Here is an 18,654-nt window from a genome sequence, read left to right on the forward strand (position 1 = left end):
GACTCATGGAGTTGGGGGGAGTTTCAGATACTGGTTCCCAACAGGTAGAGAACAGACACTCACACTACTGCTCCACACAGTCCTGCACTGGGGAATTGGCCCCGCACATTCACTTGCATGGCCAACACATAGGAGACAGCTGAGTTAATCTTGATCTTATGGATTGCTCCAAAGGGTCTCTTTTGATGCTGTAGCCTTTCTTATACCAGGAGACAGCGATGTCCAGAGCTCAGATCAGTTTGGGATAAGCCTCCAGCCAGGTGTAATTTCTTGTAAGCCTCCTCCTCCCACTGAGCCCACAATCAATCCTCTGAGCCAGGGTGGGGATGCCGAGGAGCAGACCCTCAGTACTGAGATGCCTGTCTCAGCAATGTCCCAGCCTTTTTGGAGCTGCCGAGTCCTCCAGGGTCCCCTTGATGGTCCTCCCTTCCGACTGTAGCAAATGCAGGGGCCATGGGTACACTTAACCCAAATCTGTCTGTTTTAATCACTGTCCTCTGGATAGATAAAAGCTTTCCATGGGATTGCTCTCTCATGCATTGCTCTGTAGCTTTGATACCAGCCATTAAATCACAGAAGGAAAAACAAAACAAAACACAACAAGAGGGGCCAGCTTCAACCTTTAGCTCTTAAATTTTTTAGCCTCCTGAGAGAAACCAGACTGTTGACCTGAATTCCCCCCTTTCATTCCCTCATCCTCTCACCTCTGCTTGTCTTTCCCCAGCAGAGGTCCCACAGAGAGTGTACACCCTTAAATTGGAAGGCCTGAAACCGCCTTCCTTCCCTTCCTCCCCCTCCTCCGTGACCTTACATCTCTCCACAGTGGGAACCAAGGCTGGGATGTCTGACAAACCTGGGATATCAGAGTCACAGGGAATCTGAGATGAATAAGACCCCTGTAGCCATCTGGTGTACCCCTCCTGTTTCATAGGTGGGGACATGAGGGAGCCCAGAGAAGGGAGCTACTCTCATGGCTGAGTAGTGGTGGAGCTGAGCAAAGAACCTTGACCTTGGGCTAGGAGTTGTTCCCATTGGAGAAAAGCATCTGGAGGGGAGCTCTGGCTTGGTGTCGGTCTGGTGCCGCCACTCTCTAGCTGGGACCCTTGGGGATGGGATGGGGTCGCTTAGCTTTTCTACATCTCCATTTCCTTCTCTGTCAAAGGGATGTCAGAAAATCCCACTTCAGTGGGTCACTCTGAGCACCAAAAAGGACTAAGACACCTGTGCTTATTAGAGAGACTGCTACATAGAGGCTTCTGTGACTGTCACAGGTAGAAATAATCCGGTTGAGTTTTCTTTCCTCCCATCTCTACTCTCCCAATGAGAGAAAACCAATAATAATATAAACTTGTTACACATTGTCATCTTTTGCTAATTGTCTTCTCTAGACAGTGATGGGAGAAAGTCAAATGTTATCCGAGCTAACTTGGTGCTGTCTTAACCCATCCTGGGGATATATTTGAGGGCAAAAAATGCTGGATGGAGGCATAGCTGAGGTCCCACTTGTCTGTGGGGGAACTGAACTTGAAAGCAGGAATCTTGAATTTCAGTCTTTCTTACTGCTTAGTGCTGTATGACCTTCGGCAGGTGACCTCACCTATCTGTCAGCTTTCTCACCTGTAAATAGCATCCATTACACCAGGTTACTGTGAGGGTTATATGAGACACCTTGGCACAGAGCACCTATCCACCTGTTCAACATACAGCAGGTGCTTCAGAAATGCACACTGGAGCTGAAAAACAGAAGCACCTGGCCCCTGTGAGGACCACTTCTTGTGTATGGTGACTGTACATGGCAGTTCTTGTATCTTCCTAATGCATCAATAGGAGTTGAGTAGATTGAGGCAATGTATCATAACCAGGCAGGAATCCAGGCACCAGGCACTGGAAGATAACATATATCTTAGATAAATTTTTGTGGGAAAGCTGAAAAAACTCATACAGTGATGGTACTTTCCTTTTGTAGGATTACCATAACAGAGTGATACAGACTGGGTGGCTTAAACTACAGAAATGTATTTTCTCACTATTCTAGAAGCTAGGCATCCAAGGTCAGGTGTTGGGGGGGGGGGTGCGGGGGAGACATGGTTTCTTCTGAAGCCTCTCTCCTTGGCTCATAGGTGGCCATCTTTTCCCGGTGTCTTCACATGGCTTTCCTTCTGTGTGCATATGTGTCCTGGTGTTCTCTTCTTCTGAGGACACCAGTCAGGTTGAAATAGGGTCCACCCTATGCACCTATTTTAACTTGATTACCTCTGTAAAGGCTTTCTAAATAAGGGCACATTTTGAGGAAATAGAGATTAGAACTTCAACTATGAATTTTGGGAGAACACAATTGAGCTCATAGCAAATGGACAGGCAGCCAAGGGTTTGACAGCAACTATGAGAAGAACATTTCAGTATAAACCCTGTAAGTTGGGAGAATCCTGGGTCAGACACCAACAGGCAAAGGAGGCTAGTGCTGGGAGTCTAGATGCTGAGGGACAAACCCAAGGAGGCATTCCTTATTCCAGAGAGACAACTGGTCCAGGACAACCTCGGGTCCCCATGAAGTGGGGTGAGCCAAGAAGGATAGCATAAGATCTAGTCATAAAGGACCTTTGAGTCTTAATCAGTTTTGGAGGCCCAGGCCGAAGAATGACACGGATGGCAGCCTCCTGGCTTGCAATTCAGTTCACTTGCTTGTATTGGCGCTGTGGGACTTACAGAAATATTTTTGAAGGGGCCGTGCCTTCAGACAGCCCACACTTGGCGCTTCATGCAATGACGCCATTAAGAACCTGAGCCTAGGAATCCTGTAGGCCTCTAATCCAAGCCGCATTGCCCTGGACCAGCCTCTTCCCCTCCCTGAGCCTCAGTTTTCTCTGACAAAAGGAGCAATGCTGATAGTTTTGTTGTGAAGATTAAGTGAGAGAATTAATGTAGGCACATGGTACTTAGAAAGGTCTAAATAAAGGATTCGCTGCTCTTTAAAGAAGCCAGCAATAAAGGGCATCCCTCCCTCCCATTCCTTTATTTTTTACTTTCAATAACAAACTCTGTGGAGCATCCACAAGGCACCAGGCTCTGTTGTAGGTGCTGGGCATTTCATAATGAACCAAGTAGACATACATGGCTGAAACAGAGACATTGGGTGAGTGATTGAGAAGTGGTATGAAAAATTCCTCAGTCCCTGGGGTGGAACACAGTGGTCAGACAGAGCTTCCCTGTCTTTAAAGTATGACCTTAGATGGTGACCCCGAAGCCCAGAGAGGTTTCCCAGTCCTGTCCAGGCTGAGTTTTGGGGAGACACCTCCAAGCCTGCTGCCATTGGCCTTGTCCCTTCACTCAGATCTTCACCTCTGTGGTAAGGCTTAGGGGGTAGATGAGAAAAAAGCGAGGCATTGGCCATCAAGCTTCTAGGTGGGAATAAGAAGCCCTTTGCACAGTAAGCCTACCTACAGGGACACATTAGAGAGGCCAGCTGACCGAGGGTGCAGGAACTGCTGATTACTCTGGGAGCTGAGGGCAAGCCCCGTACCTGGGATGGGCTTCCACTTCTCTGCCTGGGCAGTGGGCCCCACATACCTCCTGGGCTGGGGAATGGGCTCTCTCCCAACTTCACTGTCTGCTTCTACGTGATGACAGCCTGGAGCAGTGTGTGCTAATCAGATGTGGATGTGCGCACGGGCGCCTGAGGCCGCCATCTTGCTGGGTGGGCAGGTGTCCTCTGGGATCAACCTCCAGTACTACACAGGTGGTGCCAGCGTCAGACCAATTCTCCCCATCTTTCACCATCTTTATCCTCCTGAAGAATCGTGGGGAGAGCCCACTGGAGAAGTTGTCAGGGGTACACCTGTGTCATCCAGAGAACACTGTTCCATGCCCTGTGTGGAGATACACAGAGGCGAGGGGACCTGAGCATGCTAGAATTAATAGGGAGTGACGAGAGGCATCTGATTCAAAGCATCACAGTTTTGAGGACTTCTGGTTACAAGGAAACATTCTAAAAGAATAAAGGAGCTCTTAAATTGCGGTGGGAATGTCATCTCTTATGAACCCCCTCCTTTTTCAGAGAAAGGAAATAAGGCCCAGCAGCATGGGGTGGGGATGGTGACTTCTCCCAGGCAAGTTCATCCAGCAAACTGAGCCCAAATCTGGTTCCAGGGCCCTGGTGATTCACAGTGTCACGCACCCCCCCCACACACACACTTCCAGCCCCTGAAATGTGACTACTGTTGATGAAGTTATTTTCATTCAGAATAAGTTGCTATCACCATTATATCCCCCATCCCAACCCTATTGGAGTCAGTGATTTCCATTCACCACTCACACTCCAGGTAAATATTTCCCTCTGAACTTCTGAAGCTGCCGCCTCAAGGTTCTCATTTCCCTTAATGTGTTTCCTCCTGGTTCCATTGAAAATGCTCTCTCTGCCCTTCCTCTGCCTCCTGGGGCTCAGCCACCTCTTAGTCCTGGCTCCATGTGCTCAGTGTCACAGTCTGGCCTTTGCTTACTATTTCCTTCATCTCTCAACTGCAAACAGGGGTGCCCTGAGCCATGGTCCCAAGCCAGGAAGGTTCTGAACTGAGGGCACCCTACAGATGTGTAAACATTTTACCTTGCTAACCCTGCTAGCTGCCTTCCAAAGGCAACAGGAAAACCAGGGACTGAGAGCCCCTGGCAAAATAAAAACCTGCAGAGACAGAAAGCGGGTGGTGGGGAGAAAGGATCCCGTTTCAGATGTTCATTTCCTCATTAGAAGAATTTTCTGTTCAAGTGTAGGGGCTTTGTGTTAGCCAGGGGAGGAGGAGATGGTGAGTTTAGAGGTGAGGTGGGGAACTCAAGAGTGGGGGCTCTAGGAACCATTGTTCTCCTTGTTTCCCATATTGGGCTAACTTATTCCAAATCTGGGGTCAGAGCTTTGGCTCAGGGGGAAGGGGCAGTGTGGAGGTGCAGTCTCCTGCTAGCAGTTAGCCCCACTGGGATTTATGATTTCTGAGTAGGCTTGCCAGGAGATTGCAAGAGGACTGGTGCTTTTTTGAACCTTCGTCATACTTGCTCTTGATACATGGTCAAGATGCCCTCAGGGTACCGTCTCTCTCTGACCTTTCTGTGTTTTGCTTCTTGTCGTTTTCTACTTTCGCCCTTGACATCATTCCTAGACCTTCCAGCATCCGAAAAAAAACACTGCCATTTGAAGAGCCACCGTGTGCCACGTGTGGTGTATCTGCTATCGCTTTTCAGTATGACCATATACTTAAAGAGAGTTACAGATGAGGGAAGTAAGATCCACAGAGGTTGGGGGATTCAGCCCAAATGTACAGCTAGTAATTGCTATCATCAGAATGACCCCGAGTCCAGAGGCCCTACTCTGCCTACCCTACTGAGAACACACTCTGTCTTCTGAACCTCTCTGTCCTCTAGCCATAGAGACATAAACCAGTGCTTTTGATCCCACTAATCATTCATGTGCTCATTCATGAAACAATAAGTGCGCGCTGTAGGCAAGGCGTGGAGTGAGCTATTGACAGAACACAGATGACCCAGACAGAGCCATCCCTCTCAAAAAAAGCATCCAGACTGTGTGGGAGAGGGTGTGGTAAGATGACTTGAAAACCAGAAAGCACGTGTCCAGTTTCCTAAAAGTAAAATGAGTTCAGAGAAGATAATGGCCATTCCTTATAGGGCTACCAGGGAGAGCTTCTTGGAAGAGGTGGTTTCTGTTTTAGCCATTGGAAAACAGAATCACAGAAAGCAGACAGTCCAAGCATGTGAGGGGATCTTCATTCAAGGCCTTTCTTTACCAGGTGGAGTACCGAGACCCAGAAGAGATTCTTGAGTCTTCACCAAGGTTGCTCAGCCTGTGAGAAAAGGTTGACTGAGAGGACATTCTGGCCATTTCCTGAAGGGCAGTAAGGCAAAGTGTGGGAGGAGAAGTAGAGATGAACTTAAATGCCTGGCGCCAGAACTGTTATCCATGTCAATAGTGAACGGAGAGTTTTACACAAATTCTAGGGCCCCAGTGCACACAAAGGAGTAAAGACTGTGTGGACCCTCTTTTATTGTTTTTTTTCTGGAAGCTCATTTGATGAGTGCTAATGGTAGATGCACACTCAGAGTTAAAGTGACCGCAACAATTTTCCAGCTAAAAGTAGGCCCTGACCTAAATGAGCATCTTCTATTAATTCTTGTATCCCCTCTTGTATCCTACCACCCGGCATCATGCATCATCCAACATTTAAAATATACTCTTACTTAGAAAGCCCTCTTCCCCACCTGGCAGGCTGTCTGTGCCGTGGGCACAGGTATATTCCAGAAAGGTTGGGGAGTGGGGGTTGGGGAGTGGAAAGATGATTAGATCCAGAGAGAATCTGTTAAGTTACTTCTTGGGGTTCCTAGAGTAAGTATAGAGATGTCCCAGCTTGAAACTTTCCCAAACACCTGACTGAAACTTGTGCCATCCCCATGCAGATGGCATGGTTCAGATGCCCAGGGAGAGATGAGGGAGAGACAGGTGCTGAGGACCATGAATCCCAGGGTCTGATGGGTTCAGGATCTATTTACCAACCAGTTGGCCTTAAATTTACCTATCTTCTTTAACTTCTATGTACCCCTTGGGACTATTATATATATTAAAGGAATTAATGCACACATAGACCTTAGCACAATGCTTGACCTGCTACTAAGGCTTTGTAGGTTGTACTTATTGTTGTTAACTATTATGTAGAGGTCCCCAACACCTGCTTATGTTAAAAGGCTGCTCGTCTTATTTGTTTAAATATTAACTTTTGTGTTAGAGGAGAACAAGCTGAATTGGGTCTCAGGAAATTGGTCCATGACGCCGTGTAACCTGACACATGCCTTCTACTCTCTGGGTCTCAAGACTCTGAGCTGTCATGTGAAGGAGTTGAAAGTGGTGATCTCTGAAAACCTTTCCGTTCAGCCAGTGAGCATTGCTGCCTTTCTTTGGGATAAGTGTCAGGTCTGGCCAGACTCCTGTTAGAGATAGAAACAATGGAGTTCTTGTCCCCATCTCTGCAGGCCAGCTTTCCCAACAATTCTCCACCACTGCGCACTGGATGGCTGGCTGCTCACGTCTGATGACTCCAAGTTATGCAACCATAGGAAGAGCTGTCCTACTAAACGAACACCTATTCATTATTATCTCCCTCTGTTTCTCCTCTGACCTCCCTCCCATATAATTTCATACTTAAAATACTCTATTAATTAAGAAAGCCTCTTTCTCATAGAACAGCTTTGCAAAATCAAAGGTTTTCGGATTTGAATGATCATTATTGGTGGTGTTGTCATTGTTTTCTTCAGCTCAACTACCCATTCTTCAAACAAAAATGTTTCTCTCTTGTTCCACATGCAAAACCAATAAAAATACATTGGGTTACAGTTATGATGAGAAGCCCCCAAACCCAACTCCCCTGTCCTCTCAGTTTCTCTAGCCCTTGCCTTGGCCTGGGCGTGGTCCCAGCAGCTCCAGTAGTAACTGCCAATTTGAAGACGATTGGTCTAGGACCGTGTTCGGCAAACTGCGGCTCTCAAGCCACAGTTGGCTCTTTGTTTCCTTGAGTGTGGCTCTTCCACAAAATACCACGGCCTGGGCGAGTCTATTTTGAAGAAGTGGCATTAGAAGAAGTTTAAGTTTAAAAAATTTGGCTCTCAAAAGAAATTTCAATCGTACTGTTGATATTTGGCTCTGTTGACTAATGAGTTTGCCGACCACTGATCTAGGACATCCTGGTATAAATTTTATCACTACGAAATAACATACCCTCCTTTCTTTCCATCCTTTATTTATTCATCTTTCTTTTTTGGGGCCACATAGGGCTGTATGACAAGTGCTCTTATACCTCACGTGACCGAGGATGGGTCGTGGGCATTCACACCGTCAGTGACCAAGGCAACAAAGACCCACGCTACTTTTTCTCCTTGAAGACAGACCGGGCCCGGCAAGTAACCACCATCAATGCCCACCAAAGCTACCTCCCTGGCCAGTGGGTATTCCTAGCTGCCACCTACGACGGGCGGCTGATGAAGCTCTATGTGAATGGTGCCCAGGTGGCAACCTCTGGGGATCAGGTGGGTGGCATATTCAGCCCATTGACCCAGAAGTGTAAAATACTTATGTTGGGGGGCAGCACCCTGAATCACAACTACCGGGGCTATATTGAGCGCTTCAGTCTGTGGAAGGTGGCCAGGACCCAGCGGGAAGTCCTGTTGGACATGGAAACCCATGGCCTCCACTCGCCTCTACCTCAGCTCCTCCTACAGGAGAACTGGGACAATGTGAAGCGCACCTGGTCCCCCATGAAGGATGGCCACAGCCCACAGGTGGAGTTCAGCGGTGCCCACAGCTTCCTGCTGGACACCAGTTTGGAGCCCCCTCTGTGCGGGCAGACTTTGTGCGACAATGCGCAAGTCATCGCCAGCTACAACCAGCTGCCGCGCTTCCGCCGGCCCAAGGTGGTGCGCTACCGCGTGGTCAACCTCCATGATGACGGCCAGGAGAACCCCACGGTGAGCCGCCAGCAGATCGAGCTCCAGCACCAGCAGTTGGCCGAGGCCTTCCAGCCCTACAACATCTCCTGGGAGCTGGAGGTGCTGGAGGTGAGCAACTCCTCCCTGCGCCGCCGCCTCATCCTGGCCAACTGTGACATCAGCAAGATCGGGGACGATAACTGCGACCCCGAATGCAACCACACACTGACAGGCCACGATGGCGGGGACTGCCGCCACTTGCGCTACCCTGCCTTCCTGAAGAAGCAGCAGAACGGGGTGTGTGACATGGACTGTAACTATGAACGGTTCAACTACGATGGTGGCGAGTGCTGTGACCCCGACATCACGGATGTCACCCAGACCTGCTTCGATCCTGACTCTCCACACAGGTAAGACCCGCTGGGTAGGTGGTGATGCCCATCTGAAAGCTGAGCTTCCCCTATTTTATAGGCATGTGCCCTGAGGCCCCTGGGGGTCCCGGGAATTTTCCACCTCACACATCAGCCTCGTGACTGAGACCAGGCTGTTACTCATGTGATCATGGGGACCAAATCGAGCATCGTCCATTACAAAAATGTGTTGACTGCCTACTCTGGGATAAGAAGAAATGGTCAGGACCCTGTCGTCTCAAAGAGCTCACAGTCTAAATTGGGTGGCATGAGCTGGGTACAAACAGCTATTGAAGCATATGTTGTAGAGTGGGCTAGAGTTGTGCTGTCCAGCCACCTGTGACTATTCACATGTAAATTAAGATGAAATAAAACTGAAAATTTCCTAAGCCACACTAACTGCATTTCAAGTACACAGTAGTTGTATAGGGCTCCCATACTGGACAGAGCAGTGTGGTCAGTTGGGCAATGTGAATGAAGCTGGGGTCTGATCTCAGTGGTACTATTTCCTCACTTGGTAACCTCTTGGAAGCCACTTACTCATCTGTGCAAAGAGAATAATCATGGTGCTTACTCTGCTGAGCTGCTCTGAGGACTGAGAGGGCATGCAGGTGGGAAAAAATAGGATCACAGGCATACAGGTTATGGTCATAATACCACAAAAATAAACTGTTTCATCTACAACCGTAAACCTCCTTTTGTCCACCCCTGTATAAAGCATGGTCTCTTTGTAGTGGCTAGCAGGTAACATGCACTCATTGAGTGTATCTGTCATTCTTTGTATGATAAAGGGGGGCAGGTGCTGTGTTCAGGGGGTGCCATAGGATGTCACAGAGAAGACTCACTTGTAGCATGAGTGTCGGGAAGGTGCAGGTACAACTTGCACATCAAAGACCAGATTGGGGAAGAAAGGAAGGCTCTTGGGCAGAGGTACTTCTTCCAGTCCTGCTGAGAAGAGGGTAGAAGAAGGGTCTACCCTTCTTTAATTCCCCCCTTAGCCTTTGTCTTATGGTATCAACTCTAACCAGGAACATGAAGGAGAAACCCAAAGGTGAACCCCTGGATGATTTATAGTCTCTGTGAGACCAGGAAGAACTAGTTCCAATCCAAAGAAACGGCATCCACTTTCCAGATGTCCCAGATTCGGGCTGAACTTTTCCATTCTGTCTGCATGCAGGACCCTAGACCTGCTGATAGCCCAGGTGCATTTGCAGACCTCGGCAGGTTTTCTGCTGACTCTCCTCTTTATGTCTCTCTCCAAAGAGCAAGGGCCGCCCATGTACAGACAGAATACCTATGTGCAAAGGAATGACAATGCCTGGCAGTGAGCCAGAGAGCACGTCAGCTCAGCCTCCTGGCACCAGGAGGGCCCTGGACTCTCACCTTGGCTCAACACATGAGCAGCCCATGTGGGAAGCAGCCGTGGTGTGTGGTCAGCTCCTTCCAGGTCATGACACTTTTTCATCTCTGCTCTCATTTGGGCTTTGACAGAATTTGGCCAGGAAGACAAGACAGAGGTTAGTTAGCATTTGCATGTGATGGACAGAAAAGAGAGGAACTTTGAGAGTGAAATGACTCAGCCAAGGTCATGGGTCAAAAAAGTCATTTGGTTAAGTCACAAATGCAAGTCTTCTAAGATTAATGCAATGTGTGCTCTGCTGAGCTAGAATTCCAGGACTTACCAGTGTACCCAGGAAGAGTGGGCATGGGGAAGGGCAAAGGATCAGAAATAGGTAGAAGTCATTCACCCATTTATTCACTCATTCATTCATTCATCCATCCATAATGCATCCATGCAGCACATGTTTATTTAGCACCTACCAAGTCCCAAGAAGGAAGGTAGCCTGAGCCCTCTTTTGCTGAAGGAAATCCAGGATTCAGAATGGTGAAGGGATTGACCCAAGTTTACTCAACTACTCAATGGAGAGCTTGGATTTGAACTCAGATATATGGATTCCAGAACTCCCACCAAAAGAGGGTATTTTTAAGTCCAAGGAACAATAAGTGGCAGTGTTAAAAGACAGCGTTGGCAGGCAAGACAGCTTCTCCAAAGCCTTGGGAGAAAACTGTTGAGTGGGATTGGGTGAGGACAGAGGGCTGCTGGCCTTTGTGGAGGGCACACTGTGCGTGGGGGGGAGGGACAGTGGGGGATAAGGGGGGAGTCGTGGGACTCTTAGGTCCCAGATACCTCACCATCAGCAGGCAGAGCTGGCAGGCTCCAGTGGCCTCTCCTTTCCTAAGTCATGGGACTGCATGCCCAGCGTGCCTGTGAGTGGCCCTGTGCCAGTGCTGTGACCAATAACGCCAGGGCCTATTTCTTTGCTGGCTCAGAAAGTTGTGTGCCGTTGTTTCCTGGCGGGTTAGAGGTGGCAGCATTCTGGTGGAATCAGGTCTCCTGTGTGCAGAGAGAAACCTGTGGAAGTTTGTAGAGAAATACTTTGTGACTTTTCAAAATGGAGGTAGGCAGAAGAAATGACAGAAGGAAGACTGGCACCTGTGATAGAGGCAGTGAAAATTAGATTGACATTATGTAGGTAATTTGTAATAAAGTGCTCAACTTAATTTTTGCCCAAGGTGATTCATTCTCATTATTTCTCTTCCTTCCCTTCCCCTCCCTCTCCCCTCTCTCTCCCTTTTTCCCTCCCTCTCCCTCTCTTACTCCCTCTCCCTCTCTGCCCCTCTTCCTCTCCCTTTCTGAGTAAAGACAATATTTAAATTGCTTCTTCTCAATCTATAGTGAAGGGCCAGGTTTTGTTTTTTCTATATGCTATAAAACAGTACCTTTATAATATACAGCAAAAGTGAACTGACATAAAATGAAATACCACAAGCATGGTGAAGCAGCTTCTGAGTTCTGTACAAGTATCTAAAGGCTCACTCCCCATTTCTGTACTCACTGTGCAATAGACTGGTAAGAAATAGTTGGTCCACTGCCTACTCTGAGTAGCCCCAGTGAAATTTCATCATTGTGACAATTTATGTAGCGATTCTCTTGAGTAAAATAAGATCCACCCATAATGCAGCTGGGCAGATTGGCAGACTCCATCAGAGAAGTACAATGTCTTTCAACACATTTAAACTCACTTGTTATCTAATAGTCCTTGGGTCCCTGTGTTACAGGAGAGCGTCCAGCTCTAGCAGATCTGAGGCTGTAGACTCAGAAACATTCTCTATAGAGGGAACTGAAGGCCAAAGTTAACACGGCCTCTTAGTGGTCACGCTGGGATTAAGGGGGCTGTAGATCCCTGCATCCTGGTTGTCTGCGGTGCACAGCTCCCCAGCACTGCCCGGACATCCTTACAGGCCACAGAGGTCTGCTCTTCACCTTCTATTCTCACTCTCTTCTTCCCAACTGCTCTAGAGAGCTTGGGATTATGAAGTGCTGAAGGACTGGGTTTGGAGGAGAACTGGATAATGGCCTTAAGTTTCCCTGAGCCATACAGGCAGCAAGTTTTCCTTATTAAGAGGCTATGATAAGCACAGCCAACTGAGGAAGAGGACAAAGAAGGGGACTGGGACAGTGAGGGGGCCAGGAGCAGTGTCATGTAACCATTTGAAGATGTTTGGCGTGGATGAGAAAACTCTCACAAGGACCACAGGCCCATGACACATACACTTCAAGTATTAGAAGCCATGTTCTATGGAAAACGGTGCAGAATTACTCCGTATGGTTTCTAAGCCATGGCTGGTACCGGAGTGTTGCAATCATGGAAGGCAGTGTTGAACTGAGTAACAGGCAAGGCCTTTTTCTTATGAGAATGGTCCTTCCAGGGGAGTAATTCTCAGCAGGTGAGTGAGCTCCCCATCATCTGAGGCATGCACATGGAGGCTATAGCCAGGGTTATGGCAAATGGTGGAGAAGGTGGCCTTGATGGTCTTGGGGTTGAATAACTACACAGCCCAACTTTATGCTTATATCTTATTCCGAGTCATTTTAGGGAACCACATGGTGAGTGTTTCTATCCTCTAAATCACATGTGTCAAACACAAGGCCCGCGGGCCAAATCCGTCCCACCAGGCCTTGCAATGTGGCCCGCACCGCGCTGTCATCACTGCACTCCGCTGCGTTTCCATCACAATGACAGTTTATGACTGTTCAGTAAACCATTCGGCCCGCGATTTAGGCTGGATTTTAGATTTTGGCCCCTTCTCTGATTGAGTTCGACACCCTTACTCTAAATAGGCATTTATTGGGCACATCTCCCTCAGCTGGCCTCTCTGCTATTCACTAGGGACATTGGCAGCAAGGGAGGCATATTCCTCAGCATTGAAGGGCCTCCACTTTAGTGGGGGAGTCTTATTCAAACAAGACATTCTGAGGTGTGGTTTTAGTGACAGACAGTGGCAGGAGACCTAAGAAGCAGAGATTAATTCTGTCTGGGGAAAACAAAGCAAGTCAGTAGAGCAGGCCTGATTTGAGGAGGCATCAGGCAGCACTCTGAGAGGTAGAGATGCAATCTGCATCAATCAGAGGGTCCTGGCAGGAACCAGATGGCACATTCAAATGGAATAATTCAGGAGAGTTGAAGGAGGAGCTATTTTGAAGGAGAGGGTATTTACAATAGAATCAGTTATTTACAACAGTGTAGGACAACCAACAAGGTCAGAGTTGTAACAGTGGGGTGCTATTTCCATTTCTGGCCTGTAGGGTCAAGAGGAGGGAGTGGCTGTGGAACCTAAAGAGGGTGGCTGCATGGAGAGGGCTTTCTGGCAGCAGCTGTGACTCTGGGAAGAGAGGAGTGGCCAGCCTGTAGCACCCTGGCCAGAAGAGTGTCGGAAGAGTAGATTCCTCATATTGTTTTCCTCTGCCTTCCAGTCTCCAGCCAGTGCTTTCTCTTGGGGAATCAGACTGGGAATTACAAGACAAAGGAATCTGTTTATGCAATTCAGAGAGGCCAGCCTCACAAGGGCGCAGAGCAGGGTGGAGAAGGCATGGGAGAGGATGTGGATGAGTGGACAGAACATGTCCAGAACACCGGGAAGGCCAGCCCATGTGGAAGGTACAGCATAGGCAAGAAGGAGGGGAGGAGTTGGTAGGGAGGACTTTTAGAATAAGAAGTCATCCAGTGCAGCTCAGATCCAGGCCATAAGCAGAGATGGGTTCATCTTGGGAAAACTCTACTATCAGACTAAGTCCTTCATCCTTGCCTCATTTCCTTACTTTGTCCTTTTTTCCTTCCTTTCTTCCTTCATTTTTTTCTTTATTTATTTCTTCCCTTCCTCCCTCCTCTCCTCCCTCCTCCTTCTCTTCCTCTCTTTTCTCAATAGATAATTGTTGAATGTCCCTTTTGTGAAAGTTCAACCCCTGCCCTTTTGAAGCTCAGCATCTAGTGCAGCGGTTGCCAACCTTTCAGAGCTCATGGACCACCAGTGGTCCGAGGATCGCTGGTTGGCAACCAGTGATCTCGTGGATGAGACAGGCAAGTAAAGGTACCATTGCAATCAATGGTGTGAGGGAAGGATCCCACATTGGCCAGGAGGAGCAGTTTGTAGGAGCAGGAGAAGTCTTTCTCTCAGACTGGGCACTTAAAGAAAGACATTCCAATGAACCTTGGCATTCTCTGCTGTGATGGACATGAGCCAGGTGGGCAGAGCTTCACCTGTAGCCACCAGAAATGTCTATAAACAAGTTTGAATGCACTTCACATACCTTTTAATAAATAAAATGGAAAACCTGGCCGGATGTTAATAGAAATCTCCAGTAGCAGGAAATCCCAGGTCAGGTGACACTTTGGGCTGTGGTCATCCCATTGCAAGAGGGCATTGCAATAAACGCACCACATTTCTCGTGGGACCCCTCCAGTCTTCAGGCTTTAACTCCATCTGGTGAATTTCAGCTTTGTCCATGAGTATGTCTTCATGTGGAATTGGACACAGAGGAAAAAAGGGGTTTCCCTTATATGCTGGTGGCTTGTAGGGAAACATTATATTTTCTCTTTTTTTAATGTTTTTTTTTTTTCATGTAATGAGGGCATTCCCTGTATCCATGTTACTGCTGTTGTTGTTGGACCCAGATTCCTGCTGGACATTGCTGTAAATCATGGGAAAGGGTACAATAGGCCTTGAGACAGACTCCATATACATACATACATACATACATATATATATATATATATATATATATATGTGTGTGTGTGTGTGTGTGTGTGTGTGTGTGTGTGTGTGTATGTATGTATGTATATTTCAGAGAGTAAGGGGAAGAGAGATAGAAATATCAGTGATGAGAGAGACTCATTGATCAATTGCCTCCTGCACACCCTACCCTAGGGATCAAACCTGCAACCTGGGCATGTGCCATGACCAGGAATCGAGTCATAACTTTCTGGTTCATAGGTCGACACTCAACCACTGAGCCATGCCAGCCGAGCGAGGCAGCCTCTTTGACCCCTCTGCTGGTAGACTCCTCAGCTTCTCCCCCTGCCCTTTATCAGAGGCCATTCAGTGGTTCATCTTCACTCACTGGGTCTCACTTCTTTGCTGGGATGATTGCGTGGGACATATACTTCTTTCCTTTAAGTTCTTTCCAAATCTGGAAAAGTTGCATGGAACCAGGGGCTTTCGAGCTGAAGATCCAGCCCCCTCTTGCTATAGACAAGGAGACTGAGCAGCCAGAGGTGCAGCACTGGCCCAGCCTCACGGTGAAAGTGCAGCCGAGTTGAGAGCAAAACCGGAGTCTCATCTCTAGGACCCCAGGCACTTCACCCCTGCATTGTGCCTTAGAAGCTGGCAATCTGAAACTAGGAAAAATTCTATTTGAAACAGTCATATTCTTACCCATCATCCATATTTTGTTAAGACACTTGAGTAAACAGGGCGCTGTGATAAATGCCCCAGGGAGCCACGAGGTAATCTCTGTCCTGAAGGCGCTTGTAAGCTGTGGTTTAATGACCTTTGTTACCATCACTCCAGACACAGCCTGGCGACAGATGATTAATTTCCAGATGAACCACACAGGCGATAAGGCTTACGTGCGCCCTGAGAAAAGACAGGCTCACTGTGGTTTAGAGAACTTGGGAAAGTTTTCTGGTGGAGAAGCATCTAGTTGGCTTTGTAGTGCTATAGAAGAGGTGGGTGAGCCTTGGCCTGTTTGGCTCAGGGGATAGACTGCCGGTCCACAGACTGAAGGGCCCCAGATTTGATTCCAGTCAAGGTCACATACCTCAGTTACAGGCTCCATCAAGGGTGTGCTGATCGGTGTGTCTCACATCGATGTTTTCCTCTCTCTGTCTCTCCCCTTCCACTCTCTCTAAAAATCAATGGAAAAATATCCTCTGTGAGGATTAAATAAATAAAAATAGTTGGGGGAGAGCAAAGAGATCGAGGTGGGGACTGCAGAGAGGTAGATGCCATGATTGTTCTTCAAGTCGTAGAGCCCGGAGAAGCTGACTGTTAGAGGATGCAGGAAGAATTGAGGGGAGCTAGTTCTAGGCCTGGCTCAGCAGCTCCTTAGCTATGCAACCTTGGGCAAGTCTCTTAATCGCCCCGTGCCTCCATTTTCATCCCTGTCAAAAGGGAATAGTAACAATATCTGACCGACTAGATGGCAAGATTGCCTTGAGAGTCACATAAAACAATATTTCAAAAAGAGATCTGGGAAGTTAACCAGCGTACAGATGAAAGAGGCCCTGGTTATTTTTTCAGCAACTATTTTTTCATTCTTTTCCAGAAATCATGTAAGATAAATGACTTGGAATTTTATAATCAGAATATCAGAGTTTATTTAACGTGACTAATATTCATTAAAGCAATAACAGGAGTCAGGCCTGGTGGAGGGGAAAAAGGATGCTTGCTGGAGACTGACCAGGGTTTGAATCTTGCTCCCACTCTCGATCCACAGCCTGACCTCGGCCGATTTCTCAGGGAGAGTTGCTGGCTTGTCATCTTTAAATCTGGGTGAGAGTGGCTTCTTGGGACATGTCAGGAAACTTAAATGCAGTCCATTGTGTGAAGCGCCTGGCGCAGCGTCTGGTGCATACTAGATGCTGGGGCAAGCTTCCTCTCTTCTGGATTGCACACACGGATCCCTCGTCGCCATTGTTTTTTCAGAGATGCCATCCAGCAGCTTCATAAAACATGCCTAAATGGAACCACTGCACACACTGAGGGCATGTACCCAGACTGCTTTCATTCTTAAAATATTATTTGTTTTTAAGGCTGTCAACAGAACTGACATTTTTAAATAACGACCACAAAAGTTATATCAAACTCATTGGGCTTGCACACTAGTTTATCTTGAAACCGACTCAAATGTCTAACTATGTTAGGGGGTATATTTCCACATGGACTAATCCCAGGCACTGTTGGGGGATTGGTTAGAATGGGTTGAGATTCCAATTTGGTTGAAGTTCCTAGATTTTTCAGCCATCTCTAGCCCGCATGCCTGCCTGGTCCAAACACACAGGTCCAGGCCACTGATGCACGTGGTCTTATTTTCTCTGGTTCTATCTGGGCTCCCCTCGGGCTTATCTTCTGAACAAAGTGCAGCTTTGCTCACAGGTCCCATCTGTGACCCTGGTGTGCCTGTGACCTTGGTCTTTGAGAGCAGAATAGAGGGGTGAATGAAAAGCAAGGGAAGAACTGCACGTGGCCCCTAAATTGAGGTTAATAAGGAGCTCAGCATAGTGACCAGTAAGGAGCTGCAGAGGATCGCTCATCTAGCAAATCCATAAGACTACTGGTTTCAGAGACAGAGCGTATTTGAACCATCTCCCTTGTTAAATTCCTGTGACCTTGAACAAGTCTCTTCCTTTATCAAAGACTCAGTAGCCGCCTTGTAAAATTAGGGTGATAGTAACACATGTAAAGGTTTAGAGGATTCAGTGAAATAATATATAGTCCTTAGCGAACTCTCAAAATAGCAGTGCTGGTTAGTTTGGGGATTTTCCATCTCCGGGAAATCTTCTGACCTCTTACACACATGTCTCTTCATCTCCCTGCTCCTCTCCACCCCCCCAAATCCTGAGCCCCTCGCCAGAACCTTGGGACTGGCACGGGACTTGGGATGACCTGGCCACTCTTTACCACCAAGGCCCCTTTTATTCCAAGTCCTTGCAAATTTCATTTTGAAAGAGTTTCTTTACCCTGAAGCTCTGCACATATTAAAGGCTAATGTATCCATTTTCTCAAGAGATGAGCTGTATACCACACAAGTTAATGCCTTTTCAACAAAAGGCAAGCTCATGGCTGGGATTTGAGGAAGGGGCTGGCTGAGTAATTCACGCTGGTCCTAGGGAAGGCGGGGGGGGGGGGGGGTCCTGGGAAAGGGGAGATGCCCTAACCCCCTCAGGCCCACACTGAGCAGGGAAGGGGTGGAGTGAGCCACCTCCTGGCCAGAGGCTCTGGCAAGCTGCTCAGTTGGACTCTTTTCTTGGGAACTCACCAGGGAGCCCCCCCCCCAAATCTCCCCCAACTTGCGGGGATCTGAGGTGGCTCCCCTTCCACCCATTTCCTTGGTATGTGTGTCCACATCTGGCTCCTGGACGGATGGGAGCACTGGGTGCTTTTTTGAGGGCCTCAGCAGGAGGCGGTGGGGTTTTTCCATCCTAGGTCAGGCATAGTCAGCACTCTCATTTTCCTCTCTCCTTCCACTGGTGACACTGACCACTCATGACAGCCTCAGTGCTCAGTCACATGCCCTCTCAGGTTGGGAACAAAGCAGAGGGTGTGTGAGGGAGGGTTGAGAGGACAGACAGCAGGACCTTTTGTTTGCATGAACCACATGTCCCTACATGGATCACAGCTCAGCTTATCTTTAAAACTCACCGTTGGCTTA

The 18,654-nt window shown here is 48.0% G+C and overlaps 1 protein-coding gene across 1 annotated transcript in view; it reads left to right on the forward strand.

The window, feature by feature from the left end:
* Positions 1 to 18,654, forward strand: part of PAPPA (pappalysin 1) — a 215,893-nt gene that overhangs the window by 24,152 nt on the left and 173,087 nt on the right. The window contains exon 2 of the mRNA XM_036432813.2: positions 7,820 to 8,882. Coding sequence (XP_036288706.1) covers positions 7,820 to 8,882 — 1,063 coding nt within the window. The remainder of the gene's footprint in view (positions 1 to 7,819; positions 8,883 to 18,654) is intronic.

The sequence above is a fragment of the Pipistrellus kuhlii genome, unplaced genomic scaffold (genome assembly GCF_014108245.1).
Source record: "Pipistrellus kuhlii isolate mPipKuh1 unplaced genomic scaffold, mPipKuh1.p scaffold_m20_p_12, whole genome shotgun sequence".
In the NCBI taxonomy this organism is placed as follows: Eukaryota; Metazoa; Chordata; class Mammalia; order Chiroptera; family Vespertilionidae; genus Pipistrellus; species Pipistrellus kuhlii.